The sequence below is a fragment of the Pongo abelii genome, chromosome 7 (genome assembly GCF_028885655.2).
Source record: "Pongo abelii isolate AG06213 chromosome 7, NHGRI_mPonAbe1-v2.0_pri, whole genome shotgun sequence".
In the NCBI taxonomy this organism is placed as follows: domain Eukaryota; kingdom Metazoa; phylum Chordata; class Mammalia; order Primates; family Hominidae; genus Pongo; species Pongo abelii.
Genome location: NC_071992.2, coordinates 45030764 through 45047536, shown reverse-complemented (window position 1 = coordinate 45047536; position 16773 = coordinate 45030764). Strand labels below are relative to the sequence as shown.

At 41.6% G+C, this 16773-nt stretch overlaps 1 protein-coding gene across 7 annotated transcripts in view; it reads right to left on the bottom strand.

The window, feature by feature from the left end:
• HOOK3 (hook microtubule tethering protein 3) overlaps positions 1 to 16773 on the bottom strand; it is a 147683-nt gene that overhangs the window by 59217 nt on the left and 71693 nt on the right. For 6 of the 7 annotated variants that reach the window (XR_008527882.2, XM_002819053.6, XM_054561529.2 and 3 more), the window contains 4 exons: positions 15364 to 15474; positions 14565 to 14652; positions 6093 to 6162; positions 2002 to 2142 (listed from right to left, as the gene is read on the bottom strand). Coding sequence is in view for 6 of the 7 variants with exons in the window: in XM_002819053.6 (XP_002819099.1) it covers positions 2002 to 2142; positions 6093 to 6162; positions 14565 to 14652; positions 15364 to 15474 (410 nt within the window). In the remaining variant the exon portion in view is untranslated. The remainder of the gene's footprint in view (positions 1 to 2001; positions 2143 to 6092; positions 6163 to 14564; positions 14653 to 15363; positions 15475 to 16773) is intronic. The other variant, XM_054561530.2, reaches the window with a different exon arrangement.

Here is a 16773-nt window from a genome sequence, read left to right as displayed (position 1 = left end):
AAAAAGGGTATGGACGAGGTATGGAGGCTTTGGAGTCAGGCAGCCAGGGTCTGAGTCTGAGTTCCCTCATCTGTAAAACTTTCATAAAGTAAGAAAGCATATTTAAGACACCCAGCACAATGCCTGAGACAAACAGGTGCTTAGTAAATATTACCTGTTATTATCGTTATAGATCATAGGCAGCCATAATCTAAGTTATTCATCATCAGTGTTGTAATTTAAGAAACAATCACAACACTAAGTTGTACCAGCAGTAAGTCACACAGGAACTTGGGTGGTGATTAGTCATCCACAGACATGGACACTGTATAAATGACAATTGGCTGTCCTGTCTCTGGGAAAAAGAGCAACAATTATAAAGCCTGTGAGAAACAATGCAAAGCAGTATGAAGAAAGTTGTGGGTGTTTTCTCACTAAAAAAATACTAGGGTAAGGAGAGACTTTTCTGACTAAAATAGCTAAAATACAGCCCAGAGGCAAAGGATGAATGAGGCAAACATCAAGACACTTGCACCAGAGGGACTGCCCGCCCGCCAGCTGCTCCCACAATCTCCTCCGCTCCACTGTCTCCATTTTCCCACTTTTTCTGAGTACTTTAAAAAATCCCTCATTCTCTAGACTCTTAAGAGTTGATGTAAAATTTTCTCCTTCTGTTTATGCTTGATGGTGCTCTTATAATCACTCTAGCATTTATACTGATTTACACTGTTTGTTGATTCTATCTCAGTAGCTTTAAAATGTAAAGCTACAGGAAGAAGGGTAGGTAGGATGTGTACAACTGTCACAGCAATTGTGACTCCTAAGACTGACTTCCATCCGGGAGAAGCCAAATCAATCACTCAAAATAAACAAAGAATCTGTAATGTCAGGTGAGCTATGAAGCTATTAATAAAAACGTCAAATCCTTAAAAAATGACAGAGTATCACTGCAGTAAAACAAAAACAACGCAAAACAAAACAAATAAAGAAAAAAAAAAACTGTATGTTTGGGATCTAAGAAACATTTCCAAAAAGGAAAAGAACAAAAAGACAGTCACAACAAAATATAAATGTAACCTTTGTCAGAGTAAATCACTGATTTTAAAGTAACTGAGTGAATAGCACCACATTGCTGAAAACTTACAAGCAGAAAAGTGATTTTCTTGTTAATTTTGCAGATTCTAAATTCTCAAAATAAGTCGGTTGTTCCTAAGATGAATCATTTCCTTTTAGGGTCACAATAAATAACAGATTAGAAGAAAAATGCTTTGTCAATCCAATTACGAGGGAGCTACTGCTCTCCCCACACCAACAGAGCTCCAACACACTGGCCTGTGGAAATGGTAAACTCTATTAGCCTGACAACAACTGTGAATTGAAATTCTTGTGAAAGACTGAATTATCAGGTTTTTAAAAATCCTCTAGTTTTAATTAGTGATTAGAAAGGGTAAATGGTAGAGCTCTGGTATCATTTTGCATGAAGAAGTAAAGAGGACACCATTCTAAAAAGGCCCAATGTTTTTTGGCAAGTCTGCCCAAAAGTGGAGAAATGGATTCAAGTTCTCTAAAAGGGAAAGAGAACAGCACATGGCCATTTTTCAAACTACAATTCAGATCTTTGTTGTTGGTTTTTTTGTTTGTTTGTTTGTTTGTTTTGAGACAGAGTTTTGCTCTACTGTCCAAGCTGGAGTGCAGTGGTGTAGCCTTGGCTCACTGCAACCTCCACCTCCTGGGCTCAAATGATGCTTCTACCTCCGCCTCCTGAGTAGCTGGGACCACAGGCATGCACCACCATGCCTGGCTAATTTTTGCATTTTTTTGTAGAGATGGAGTTTCATTCACCATGTTGCCCAGGCTGGTCTCGAACTCCTGAGCTCAAGCGATCTGCCCTCCTCGGCCTCCCAAAGTGCTGGGATTACAGGCGTGAGCCACCATGCCCTGCCAGTTCTTTGTTTAAGGGATTCAGAATCAAGACAAATAGGGAAAACTTATACCCTGATGTGGCCACCTATAATACTCTACCTATTCTCTGTCTCCAGTTCATTCTTGCGTAGATTTGCATCATCTAGAAGGCTCTGCAATAAGGCTATTTTTTCATTGTCCGAACCTTCTTGGTTTAGCTTTAACATCTTATTCTCATGCTGAAGACGAATAAGTTTCTCCCTGAATGAACAAAATAAAAACTAAATATTATATACACAGTCATTTGGTGCATTAATACACAACACAGGTATCAAATCCAGCTAAGCACTCTTACAAATTTAATACCAAAACAGAAATGAAAAATAAAGAACCTGCAACAAATTCAGCTATTATAGCTGGCAAAAACATTACATTTCAGGTTTTAAATATTTTCTTTATAGAAATAATACAGTTTCTAAATATCATGATTTGTAATAAATATGATTTCAAAATCCTATTTCTTCCCTGATTTAAATATTTAAACTATGAATGCATTTATTTGTTATTTGATTCTTATCAGAGAATACAATCTCTAATGCTATGATCTTAAATTATCAATCATTTGGAGGCAAGATACTATATTTGACAAGAATCACTTCAAGACATTCAGTCTACCCATTCCTGAAATATGTAAAATTAAATTCTTGAAACAAGCCAGATCATTACAATCAGGTTACTGGACTTCACTGTTTTGGACTCTGTATATGCCAAAAGCTTACATTAAGGGATATTAAAAACAGTATCCATACAGAACTTGCCACCATATTTACTGCAGGGACAATATAATTAAATGTTAGTTCATATGAAGACATACTTGTTGAAGATATAATTCATTCTTTTCTTTACACAGGGTCATCTTTAGAGGGCCCCATGAAGATAGTATGAACAGATACCAGATACTATAAAAAGCTGTGGAAAAGCTTCTTGTGGATAAAGAAAAATCAAAGAAAGAAAGAAACATACACACACACGCATGGCTCTTATTTTGTAAACACAATAAATCTTTTACTTTTGCTACTGAAAAGATGAACCAAATCTGTGATCTATTTCAAGCAATTATTTAGAATTTGATGTATTTTATTATGGGCAACATGGACTTTTTTTTTTTTTTGAGATGGGGTCTCTCTCTGTCACCCAGGCTGAAGTGCAGTGGTACGATCTCAGCTCACTGCCACCTCTGCCTCCTGGGTTCAAGCAATTCTTCTGCCTCAGTATGGGCAACACGGACTGTATATTTTTCAGTTACAAAGTAAACACATACATTGTAAGAAAAAGAAGACAAATGAAAAGAAAATATAAACCCTCCATAACTATAGCGCAAAATGACTACTGCCGAAATATAGCCTTCTAATTCTATGCACGTATATTCACATGCAAACATTTTTCAAATGGGATCACACAATACATGTTACATTGGTACCTGCTATTTACACCTAAAATTTCGCAATCTTTTTATATCATTAAATATACTTGAATATTTTAAATGACATGGCATTAAAATCGTTACTTATTTAATAAATGCCCAATTACTGGGCATTTAGATTGCTGCCAATTTTGAGCTTTAACAAGTTAATAAGATTAGCTTTATAAATACACTTTTCTGTATATCCTTGGTTTTCCTTAGGATTAACTCCCAGAAAACTAATTTTTGGATCAAAAGATAGGTGCATTTTTAGACAACAGACACATCCTGCCAATCTCCCCAAAAGAAAGGTTGTACCACTTTAATCTTTTCCCTTCAGTTTATGAGATCTCCAATTTGTCCACACTCTTAACATCAATGAAAAGTATCAAATATTAATCCACTGTCTAAAACATGTTGCAAAATTTTCATCCCAGTTTATCATTTTTCCTTGATAGCTCTCTTCTGGACACAGAGCATATTTTAATCTGTATCTAGTCATACTCAGAAAAGCCATATTTGCTGAATCTTTATCATCATTGTTCTTTTTTTTCAGACAGAATCTAGCTGTTGCCCAGGCTGGAGTACTGTGGCGCAATCTAGGCTCACTGCAACCCTGCCTCCTAGGTTCAAATGATTCTCGTGCCCAGCTTCCTGAGTAGCTGGGATTACAGGTGTGTGCTAGCACGCCCAGCTAATTTTTTTGTATTTTTAGTAGTGACGGGGTTTTGCCATGTTGGCCAGGATGGTCTCGAACTCCTGGCCTCAAGTGATCCGCCTGCCTTGGCCTCCCAAAGCGCTGGCATTTTGGATATGAGCCACCGTGCCTGGCCTATCATTGTTCTTAGTTTAAAAAACTAACTGTATTACCAATAAGTTTCCTTAAAAATTGTGAGTTGTTTTGGACATAACCACTTATTTATAAATGTTTATAAATACGTGTTCATTTATTCAACAAATCTTATTGGTTCAATTATAAAGTAGAATATCAGATGGCAGAAAAGAAGAAGGTACACAAGATACTTCCGGATTTGGTGCTGCCTTAACACACCTTTTGTTTGTACTTCTTATTTTTTTTTTTGAGATGGAGTTTCGCTCTTGTTGCCCAGACTGGAGTGCAATGGTGCGATCTCGGCTCACTGTAACCTCTGCCTCCTGGGTTCAAGTGATTCTCCTACCTCACCCTCCTGAGTAGCTGGGATTACAGGCATGCACCACCAAGCCCAGCTAATTTTGTATTTTTTAGTAGAGAGAGGGTTTTGCCATGTTGGTCGGGCTGGTCTTGAACTCCTGACCTCAGGTGATCCAACCACCTTGGCCTCCCAAAGTGCTAGGATTACAGGAGTGAGCCACCGCGCCCAGCCCATTTGTCCTTCTTAAACAAATGCTAACCAACAACTACAAATTGTTTCCATTTATTCAAAAAATATTTGAATGCTTATTTCAACTTTTACAGTGTATGAAACCCTTACACAATTGTTATTTAATATCCACCAAGGAGTTTATGAAGAAGCAATGCCAGTGTCCATTTTGAAAAGGGGCAAATAGGCCCCAAAAAGGTAAAAAGCAATATTCAGAATTAATCAGTCTCCTTTTAATGGACACTTGGTGTCTCCCCCACTTATTTTTCATTTTTATACATAAAGCTAGTTATGCATAAAAATAAATGAAACTGGCTGGGTGCGGTGGCTTACACCTGTAATCCCAGCACTTTGGGAGGGCAAGGCAGGCAGATCACTTCAGCTCAAGGAGTTCAAGACCAGCCTGGGAAACACGGCAAAACCCAGTCTCTACAAAAAATAGCCAGGCGTGGTGGCAAGTGCCTGAGATCCCAACTACTAAGCAGGCTGAGGTAGGAGGACTGCTTGAGCCCAGAAGGTCAAGGCTGCAGTGAGCCATGACTGTGCCACTGCATTCCAGCCTGGGTGAGAGCAAGACTTTGCCTCTAAATAAATAAATAAATGGAATTTTTAAAATGCTATGATTAAAAATATAAGGTATGATTGAGGGAAGAATAGTTAAGATGGGGAGTCATTTCCTCCTGTCTATAGCATTATTATCTTTCCCAGACCTTTCCATGTGGTTAGCAGATAAATCTTTTTTTTTTTTTTTGAGACGGAGTCTCGCGCTGTCCCCCAGGCTGGAGTGCAGTGGCGCAACCTCAGCTCACTGCAAGCTCCGCCTCCTGAGTTCACGCCATTCTCCTGCCTCAGCCTCCCGAGTAGCTGGGACTACAGGCACCCGCCACCACACACAGCTAATTTTTTGTATGTTTTGTAGAGACAGGGTTTCACCGTGTTAGCTAGGATGGTCTCAATCTCCTGACCTTGTGATCCGCCCGCCTCAGCCTCCCAAAGTGCCGGGATTACAGGTGTGAGCCACCAAGCCCAGCTGGTTAGCAGATAAATCTTAATAACTAATAATTTTGCATGCTTATAGCTAAGCATAACTATTGTCTACAGGCCAAATGTCTTCATTGCTTAATGTCTGCTGAGGATACTCAAGCTTTGGACATAACAATTGGCTTTATATGTGTGAAAGATTGTCTTATTGAAGTGAGCAAATCAATTTTCCATAGGCCAGTAGAGGAAAGCTTTTAACATCTTGAAAACATAAAAATTTAACACTGAGTTCATGTTGAAAGTGTCGATGAGAAAGAATAAGGAAATGATCTTCTTCATATTGTAGAGAAGTACGTTTTCTCCAGGAATACTGTGCAGTGTAAGTATGAACACCACAATCTCCTTACCTGATTTCTGGTGTAACAATCTCTGCAGCTAGACTGTCTGAAGACTCCTGGCTTCCAAGAGGCATTAACCCTGTAAATATACAAACATAAATATAAGGCTAATGGAAAACACAGTTATACAACTTTCGATATGAAACCCTACTTTGAGCATTAATTTTAACAGCAAAAATCATTTTCAAGTAAAGGACCATGTCACAGTGGTCTTAAAATATTATTATTATTTTACCATTTTAAGCATTTTTAAGTGTACAATAGAATGGCATTCAGTATATTCACAATGTTGTGTAACCATCACTACTACCTATTTTCAAAACTTTTTCATCATCCAAATCACAAACTCTGTAACCATTAAGCGATAATTCCCTATCCCTCCCTCCCCTATCCCCTGGTAACCTCTATTCTATTCTACTTTTTTTTTTTTTTTTTTTTTGAGACGGAGTCTCGCTCTGTTGCCCAGGCTGGAATGCAATGGCACGATCTTGGCTCACTGCAACCTCTGCCTCCTCGGATCAGACAATTCTTTTGTCTCAGCCTCCCAAGTAGCTGGGATTACAGGCGCCCGCCACCACGCCCAGCTAATTTTTTGTATTTTTAGAAGAGATGGGGTTTCACCACGTTGGCCAGGCTGGTCTTGAACTCCTGACTTCAGGTGATCCTCCCGCCTCAGCCTCCCAAAGTGCTGGGATTACAGGCGTGAGCCACTGTGCCCAGCCTTACTTTTTAAATGTAATGATGTAACATACATATTTCTCTCTGTCAGGTTTATAGAAAATATTCCTTATTCTTTTTTTTTTTTTTTGAGACAGAGTCTCACTCTGTCACCCAGGCTGGAGTGTAGTGGCATGATCTTGGCTCACTGCAACCTCTGTCTCCTGGGTTCAAGCAATTCTCCTACCTCAGCCTGCCGAGTAGCTGGGATTACAGGTGCCCACCACCACATCCAGCTAATTTTTGCATTTTTAGTAGAGATGGGGTTTCACCATGTTGGCCAGGCTGGTCTCGAACTCCTGACCTAAGGCAATCTGCCCGCCTCAGCCTCCCAAAGTGCTGGGATTAAAGGCGTGAGCCACCACACCCGGCCACCTTATTCTTTTAAATGGCTCTACTGTATACAGTTGAATAAGAATACTATTCCTGTATTGCTGAACTTTCAGGCTGTTTCAAAATCTCACTATTAGAAACAATGCTTTAATTCATTAGGGTAAATTTAATTCCTAGAGCAAAAGTGCTAGGTCAAAGGATACATACACAAAAAGGGTGTCCTAGTCCTTTTTCTGTTGCTTATAACAGAATAACTGAAACTCAGTAATTTATAAGAAACATTATTTTTGGCTGGTGTGGTGGCTCATGCCTGTAACTCCAGCACCTTGGGAGGCCGAGGTGGGCGGATCGATTGAGCTCAGGAGCTCGAGACCAGCCTGAGCAACATGGTGAAACCCCATCTCCACCAAAAATACAAAAAATTAGCTGGGCATGGTGATGCATGCCTGTATTCCCAGCTACTTGGGAGGCTGAGGTGGGAGGATCACTTGAGCCCAGGAGGCAGAGGCTACAGTGAGCTGAGATCGTGCCACTGCACTCCAGCCTGGGTAAAGGAGTGAGACCTCATCTCAAAAAAAAAAAAAAAAAAAAAAAAAAATTATTATTTACATTCTAGAGGCTGAGAAGTCCAAGACTGAAGGGGCACATCTGGTAAGAGCCTGCCTGCTGGTGGGGACTCTCTGCAGAGTCCCGAGGCAACACAGGGCATCACATGGTGAAGGGGTTGAGCATGCTCACTTGTTCACTCAGGTCTCTTTTTCTTTTTATTGAGGAGTTTCACTCTTGTCACCCAGGCTGGAGTGCAGTGGTGCGATCTTGGCTCACTGCAACCTCTGCCTCTCAGGTTCAAGTGATTCTCCTGCCTCAGCCTCCCCAGTAGCTGGGATTACAGGCGCCCGTCTCCACACCCAGCTAATTCTTGTAATTTTAGTAGAGACGGGTTTTCGCCATGTCAGCCAGGCTGGTCTCCTGACCTCAGGTGATCCACCCGCCTCGGGCCTTTCAAAGTGCTGGGATTACAGGTGTGAGCCACTGCACCAGGCTCTCTTTTTCTTATAAAAGTCTCACTCCCATGATGACCATTACTCCATTAACATATTAATCCATGGATGGATTAATCCATCCCTGAGGGCAGAGTCCTCATGCTTTAATCACCTCTTGAAGGCCTCACCTCTCAAAACTACCACATTGGGTATTAACTTTCAACATGAGTTTCAGAGGGGACATTCAAACTATAGCAGCAAAGTTAAAACCTATAGGTTTACAGGTGCAAAGAAACAAATGTGATAGTTTACATGAAAGGCCTTATGGTTTCTTGATATCAGAGCTGAGAGAAAAAGGGTTAAATTTCAGGTTAGATTCTTAAAATTGTATAAAAACTCATGTACAGGTCAGGTGCAGTGGCTCACAACTGTAATCCCAGCACTTTGGGAGGCGGAGGCAGGCAGATCACCTGAGGTCAGGAGTTCAAGACCAGCCTGGCCAACATGGTCTCTACTAAAAATACAAAAAATTAGCCGGGCATGGTGGCGGGTGCCTGTAATTCCAGCTACTCTGGAGGCTGAGGCAGGAGATCACTTGAACCCAGGAGGCGGAGGTTGCAGTGAGCAGAGATCGCACCATTGCGCTCCAACTTGGGCAAAAAGAGCAAAACTCCACCTCAAAAAAAAAAAAAAAAAAAAGAAAAAGAAAAAACAAAACTCATGTAGAGATGATTAGAGATATGTGAAAGAACTGCGAGGCAGCAATGAGGATGCTGTTATAATCACAAACCATATATTTTTGATGAAAACAAGAAATATATATAATAATTTCCTTCAGTTGTCCTTGGTAATCTGGAATAGGGAAAAAAATTAGGATATTTCAATTAGGGTTTGACAAGCTTGGTCTAGAAACGGTAAAGAGAATAAAGAAGGAGAGTGGTGGTGAGAACAAAGTGAAAATGGTTTCTGTGCAGCTGGGTAAACTAGAAAATGAAGCAAGAAGAGAGCTGATTAATAAGACAACAGAGAGAGGGCTAGGAGGTGAAATGAAGGAGAGGAGCAGGGAAAAAAGAGTGTCGTAGTCAGAGGAAAAGAAAAATTCCAGTTTCAGGTAACTGAAAAGCCACAGGCTGGTTACTAGTCTGGGAGTGAACTGTGAAGCCAAACAAGCAATCCATCAGCCTCCACCATCCCCAGCTGATGACAAAGGAGTGGGAGGGGTAAACCTTGAGCGAAGTGTGGTTCTTTTCCTAGGAGAAAGAGCAGTTTTCTCCTTAGGATCTAAGTTCCTTAATGGATTGACACCAACTCAACTTTTCTCAGTTGAAAAAAATTCACTGCTTTAGGAAGTCTGATGTACTTAAAAGAAAAGTATCATTTTCTTTTAGAGACAGGGTCTTGCCCGGTCACCCATGCTGGAGTGAAGCGGCTCACTGTAACCTCAAACTCCTAGGCTCAAATGATCCTCCCATCTGAGCCTTCCAAGTAGCTGGGACTACAGGCATGAACCACTGCACCCAGCCATTATTTTTATTTTTATAATATATATTTAGAGACAGATGGAGTCTCAACGTGTTGGCCAGGCTAAACTCAAGCTCCTGGACTCAAGAAATCTTCCTTCCTTGGCCTCCCAAAGTGCTAGGATTACAGGCAAGAGCCACCATGCCTGGCCCATATCTTATTTAATCTTTGAAATAATTGTGTTAAGTGTGCAACACTAAATTACCTGCCACTAGGTATGAGCTTAGATCACCAGGAAAACTAGGTCACTCTAATCTGTCAAGAGAAAATGGTTATCTGGCTGGGCGCGGTAGCACATGCCTGTAATCCCAGCACTTTGGGAGGCCATGGCAGGCAGATCACCTGAGGCCAGGAGTTCAAGATCAGCCTGGCCAACATGATGAAACCCCTTCTCTATCAAAAATACAAAAAGTGACTGTGTGTGGTGGCTCATAGCTGTAATCCCAGCACTTTGGGAGGCCAAGGCGGGTGGATCACCTGAGGTCAGGAGTTTGAAACCAGCCTGGCCAACATGGTGAAACCCCGTCTCTACTAAAAATACAAAAATTAGCCAGGTGTGGTGGCAGGCACCTGTAATCCCAGGTACTCAGGAGGCTAAGGCAGGAGAATCGCTTGAAACTGAGAGGCGGAGGTTACACTGAGCTTAGATAGTGCCACCGCACTCCAGCCTGGGGAACAAGAGTGAGACTTCATCTAAAAAAAAAAAAAAAAATTAGCAGGGCGTGGTGGTAGGCACCTGTAATCCCAGCTACTCAGGACGCTGAGGCAAGAGAATCACTTGAACCCGGTAGGCAGAGGTTGCAGCGAGGCCGAGATCACGCCATTGCACTCCAGCCTGGGTGACAAGAGCAAGACTCCGTCTCAAAAAAAGAAAATGGTTATCTGATATCTTCTTAAGAAAGAATATCAGAGTATTACAGCCAACACAGGAAAAAGCACAACTTTTTCTATATTACATTTAATACTGTTTTCATTTAAAATTACATATTGGGGAGTGCTTTGCATTACTAAGAGCATCTACAACTCTTCATCTGGCTCTGGAGAAATAAGTTATGATTCTCATTTCGCAGAACAAACCAAGTCTTGGAGAGTTTAGTTACTAGCTCAAGCCACACAGCTAGTTAGCAGCAGAGACCATTATGATGGTATTCAATGTTTATGACACCTTATGTTTATGATACTACATACCAGTTTTCTTTTTAAAGTTGTGAATCTTTTTGGGACTTCTTTAATGGTTAAGTGTTTTGTTTTTTTGTGTTTTTTTTTTCTTTTTTTGGAGACAGAGTCTCGCTCTGTTGCCCAGGCTGCAGTGCAGTGGTGCTATTTCAGCTCACTGTGGCATCCACCTCCCGGGTTCAAGCAATTCTTGTGCCTTAGCCTCTCGAGTAGCTAGGATTACAGGCACGCACCACCATGCCTGGCTAATTTTTCTGTTTTCAGTAGAGGCGGAGTTTTGCCATGTTGGCCAGGCTGGTCTCCAACTCCTGGCCTCAAGTGATCTGCCTGCCTTGGCCTCCCAAAATGCTGGGATCACAGGCATGAGCCACTGTGCCCAGCCTAATGGTTAAGTGTTTTAATCAAATAAAGCATACGATAAAGTTAACCTAAATATGTTTTGGGGTATCTCCATACATCTTTTTTTTTTCTCTTAGTGATTGAAAGTTTGAATTATATGGAATCATCAGCCCACCTAAATGATTGAGCTTGGGGTCTTTTGGGATCAACCAAGGGAAAGTGAGAAGGAAGTCAAGCAAGCCAAGAAACTACTCTCACGCCCTTCTGTGGTTGGTTGTATTTTCAAGACAGGGGGTCCCCAAGTGTCTTCACTTTTTGGTCCTTAGCATGGTTCCCATTTTAGAAGCTGAGGTCCCAGACTCCTTTCTGCTTATATAAAGGGTGTCAGGCAAGAGTGTTATTTAAGAAATTTTTTTCTGTAAGTCATTTCATTAATACTTCTTGAGGACTGTATGATCTCACACTGATGATAAAGGGGATGACAGAAAGGTGAGATATAAATGTTATCCCAACATGCAAAGTGAGGAAATGAATTTTACTTTACATCTGCCTCCATTATCCTATGCCAGAGGGCCTAAAACATTGATGCACACAAAAAACATCTGGTGCACTATTTTAAAATTCACCTTTCTGAGCCTTGTCCCCAGAGTCCCTGATTTGTAGGCATGAGTGGACCTGGGAATCTGCACCCCAGGTGATTCTAACACTATTCACCATGCAGTAAGAAACACCATTCTTTCTTTGTTTTGTTTTTGAGACAGAGTCTCGCTCTGTCCCCTAGGCTGGAGTGCAGTGGCACAATCTCAGCTCACTGCAAGCTCCGCCTCCCGGGTTCACGCCATTCTCGTGCCTCAGCCTCCCGAGTAGCTGGGACTATAGGCACCCGCCACCGTGCCTGGCTAATTTTTTGTATTTTTAGTAGAGACGGGGTTTCACCGTGTTAGCCAGGATGGTCTCGATCTCCTGACCTTGTGATCCGCCTGCCTCGGCCTCCCAAAGTGCTGGGATTACAAGCATGAGCCACTGTGCCTGGCCAAGAAACACCATTCTTATACAAACTTGATGAGGTTTAAAAAACTCAAATTGCAATTAAGTCTTTCTTTCTGTCATCCTTACCAAATTGTCCTATTACTAAATTGGCCCTTTTCTTTTCCTTTTTGTTGTCCAGGCTGGAATGCAGTGGCGCGACCTCAGCTCACTGGAGCCTCTGCCTCCCAGGCTCAAGTGATCCTCCTGCCTTAGTCTCCTGAGTAGTTGGGCCCACAGGCACACACCACCATGCCCAGCTAATTTTTAAATATTTTTTGTCGGGGGGTGTCTTGCTGTGTTGCCCAGGCTGCTCTTGAACCTGTGAGCTCAAGCCCTCTGTCCACCTCAGCCTCCCCAAGGGTCGGATTACAGGCATGACCACCATGCCTGGCCTAAATTTGCCCTTTTCTACAAAACACTGACAGCCCCTAACCTGAACAGCACTGTTGGGTCTAGGCTTAAATTGTCTGCCCAAAGCAATTTACAACAAAGTAGGAATTAGACTTAAATCATCTCTTAACGGCACTTGGATTAAAAAATATATATATGTACACATACACACATATATATATATACACATCTACATCTACATCTTGGCTGGGCGCGGTGGCTCATGCCTGTAATCTCAGCACTATGGGAGGCCGAGGTGGGCAGATCACATGGTCAGGAGATTGAGACCATCCTGGCTAACACGGTGAAACCCTGTCTCTACGAAAAATACAAAAAATTAGCCGGGCGTGGTGGCACACCCCTGTAGTCCCAGCTACTAGGGAGGTTGTGGCAGGAGAATCGCTTGAACCTGGGAGGCGGAGGTTGCAGTGAGCCAAGATCTCGCCACTGCACTCCAGCCTGGGCGACAGAGCGAGACTCCGTCTCAACATATGTATCTATCTTAAGGTAAGTATTAGAATACCTCTATTACACTACTTTTGTTTCTCCTTTGGAGAAATTAGCACAGCAGCGTCATCTAATTCGATAGCTGGAGAAGTCACGTCCACTTTTTTCATGGGCTTGAGAAAGCCCTATCATTCATTCTTGACTCATCCTGTGTCTTTGGGAAGCCTTTCTGGGTAAACCTATCCACAGGGAAGATCCTTTATGTCACTACCAGCCCTTGCACACGTTTCAATTATAGCACCTATCATCTTGTACCACAATTGCCTAATTTATTTTTGTATCTCCAGCTCTACTAATAGATACAGTGCCTGGCAAACAGCAGGCGCTCAGTAACTGCAGGATGAATGAGGCCATGGCAAGAGACTAGGCCGGGAGTTTTAAAAATCAATGCTGACTGAGAAATGAAGTACGGAAATGTCAAGGGCTGGAATAAAAATAATCCCTAACAGCACAGAATCCTCCTTAAGGAAACACAGGTCAGGCAGGTGTCCCAGCCCGGCGGCGCTGAGGGCTTGGTGGTGTTTTCGTTGTTAGGAAACAGGCGGGCTCTCTCCTCCCCGCAACCCCTCAAGAGCCCAGGTTCCCGCTCCTGGGTGCGCCCCACCCGTAGCCGCCTCTTCCCAGCCCGCTGCTTGTCCACCCCAGAGCCACCCCTTCCCATCGCTACGCCAAGGAGGGGCGTTCATATCCTCTAGTGAGGGCCTAGGAGGCCTTTCTTGGCCAATCAGTAGCCAGGCCCTGCAATTCGGGAGGGACTCGGCATCCACACAGACAGCTGGACTGCCAGGCGATTCCTTAGGGTGCTTGTTTTATGCAAGGCTTAGAGGTCAAAAATAAGGGGACACAGTCCTCTCAGAATGGAAAGGAGCTGCAAAGACTGTCTGGGTTTGGCCATTTTCTAAGACGAACCAACTGCTTTTCAGATTCCTCTCCACCTTTTGCGCGTTCGTCTGAAAAAGGCGGGTGTGACTGATTTGGAAATTGGCTCAGTGACTAACGGTTCGGACCACCATTTGGACCAATAAGAAAAGGCAATCGCTGGAGCCTGGGCTTTGTGAGGAGGAGCGCACGTGGGCCCAATGTTTCATTTTTATCTATTAGCACAATCATGTTCAAGTGAACCAAATAGTTTTATTTATACTATTAGAAATAAATCATCTGGCTGGGCGTGGTGGCGCACGCCAGTAATCCCAGCACTTTGGGAGCCAAGGCGGGTGGATCACCTGAGGTCAGGAGTTCCAGACCAGCCTGGCCAACATGGTGAAACCCTGTCTCTACTAAAAATACAAAAATTAGCTGGGCGTGGTGTGTGGCTGTAATCCCAACTACTTGGGAGGCTGAGGCAGGAGAATCGCTTGAATCCGGGAGGCAGAGGTTGCAGTAAGTCGAGACAGTGCCATTGCACTCCAGCCTGGGCAATAAGAGTGAAACTCCGTCTCAAAAAAAAAAAGAAATCATCTGGTTTGTACTCACAAAACGTTTTTACCTTGAGTTGTGAGCTGCCCTTCTTGAGCTTGTACACAACGAAGCTCTTCAATGGTTTCCTTCAGAGAATCCCTTTCTGTTCTCAGCCTCTGGAGAGACACAAAAACACGGAGGGTTAGCTTCACGTTTTAAGAATTTATTCATCAGAGGCCTCTGCCTTACCTAATAGAATGATAAACAATAGTGAACATGAACATGTTTTACCTTTTGCTTTTCTATGGAAAGATCATAGAAGGAGGAAAAGATTAAAACAATTTTTCCCATTTAACAATACTGAATATCTACTATGTGCAGGGCAATATGCTATCCACAGTTAAACAAAACTGTCTACTCCATCTTTAACAATTAGTAACTAATTTCTTAACATTCTTTTCACTAGACATAAAACATTGGAGAACAAAGACAATAAATATTCATAAATCATGAAAAAATAGAAATATTTTTAAAAGATTTGAAATATGCTGAACAACAAAAAGTCCTCTATTAATCAGACAGAAAACAAGAAAGCTACACAAACTTATAGAAAGTCATGAGCAGAACAATGTAAAGGAGGCAACAGTGGTAGAAAAGATAACTATATAAAAAAGAAATCTGAATGGAAGTATTATAAAAATATTCTTTCCACTTTTTTGCCTTATTTCTGAAACACAAATGGAATTCTCCTATAGCTTAAAAATAAATAGGATTTCTAATTTTTAAATTCATAACTAAAATGAATTAATGTGGCCAAACATGAATTAAACATAATCGCCTTAACTTTAGCAGTGCTGAAAACCAAAATGCCAAATATATATACTCACGTCCTTTTCTTTTTGAAGACTGTCAACTTTTTCTTTTAGCCGCTTATATTCAAAATCTAGTTTATCTGCTTTCTTTGATTCTTCGGATAATCTATTTTGTAGTTCTACTACCTGATACAGAAAGATACCATTACTTATACATAATCTGAAACATTAGAAATTATCCTTATTTTCTTCTACAGGTTTAAGAAAACCAAACCCTCTCCCACCAGTACTCAAATGCATATGATCCAGCAGTCTAACACAGCGGAGAGAACTAGGAATAAAAACCTGCCCAGTTACTATTGGGTCCCAACCAGAATCATCCAGTGTAACAATGTTCAAAATCATAAAAGAATCTATAGGATTTTCATTTCCAGCAATAGAGATAACCGGGTAGTCTGAAATTCTTTTTGTATAAAACAAAATAAATGCTGGGGTAGGGCAGGGTGATTCCAATTGCATAGCTAAGCTTACAAGAAAATAAGGGAAATCCTCAGAGATTAAAACCAGAATGAGAAGTTCATGCAGATGCTCTGGGTACCATGAGGTGTCAATTGCCGATAACAGGAACCTAGAACTTCAAAAGGAAATGAGTGGTTGTTAAACCACCCTGGGCTCTAAAAGGTAGCAAATCAGCAAATAGGTGGATTAGGAAAAAAAATTTCATCAGCTGGAAAAATAAACTGAGTGCTTTGGGATTAAAAAAGCATAACTTGGGGGCTAAGTGCAGTGGCTCATGCCTGTAATCCCAGTACTTTGGGAAGCTGAGGTGGGAGGATGGCTTGAACCCAAAATTTGAGACCAGACAAGTTAACATAGTGAGACCCAGTCTCTATAATTTAAAAATTAGCTGGGTGTGGTGGCACATGTCGTAGTTCCTCAGGAGGCTGAGGTGGGAAGATCACTTGAGCCCAGGAGTTCAAGATTGCAGTGAGCTATGATCATACCATTGCACTCCAGCCTAGGAAACAAAGTGAGATCCTGTCTTTAAAAAAAAAGAAAGAATGAAAGAAAAAAAGGGTAATTGGAAGTTTGTAACCACAGCCTGTTAATAATACATGGACTTGTGTTTGAATTTTTACTACTTGTATTGTCTGGGAAAACCTAAGCCAAGCAATTAGAGGGGTATTAGTTGGTAATGCTGTGGAAAATCTGCCATAAACAAACACACATATTGACCACAGAAACAAAACCTCAACCCACGAGCCTCAGGATTCCCCAACGTAAAGATGAGCTAATGAAAGAGCAAAATCTAAAATTATAAAGGCCATAAAGAAAATGCCACAATGAACAAGACTCTGTGGAAAACATTAACAGCAATAACAACCAAAAAAAAATAGAATAAGATCTCCAAGGATTTCAGATTGGAATTATCAGATACAAAATACACATACTTAAAAAAATAAAGAGGAAATCTAAATTTTAAAA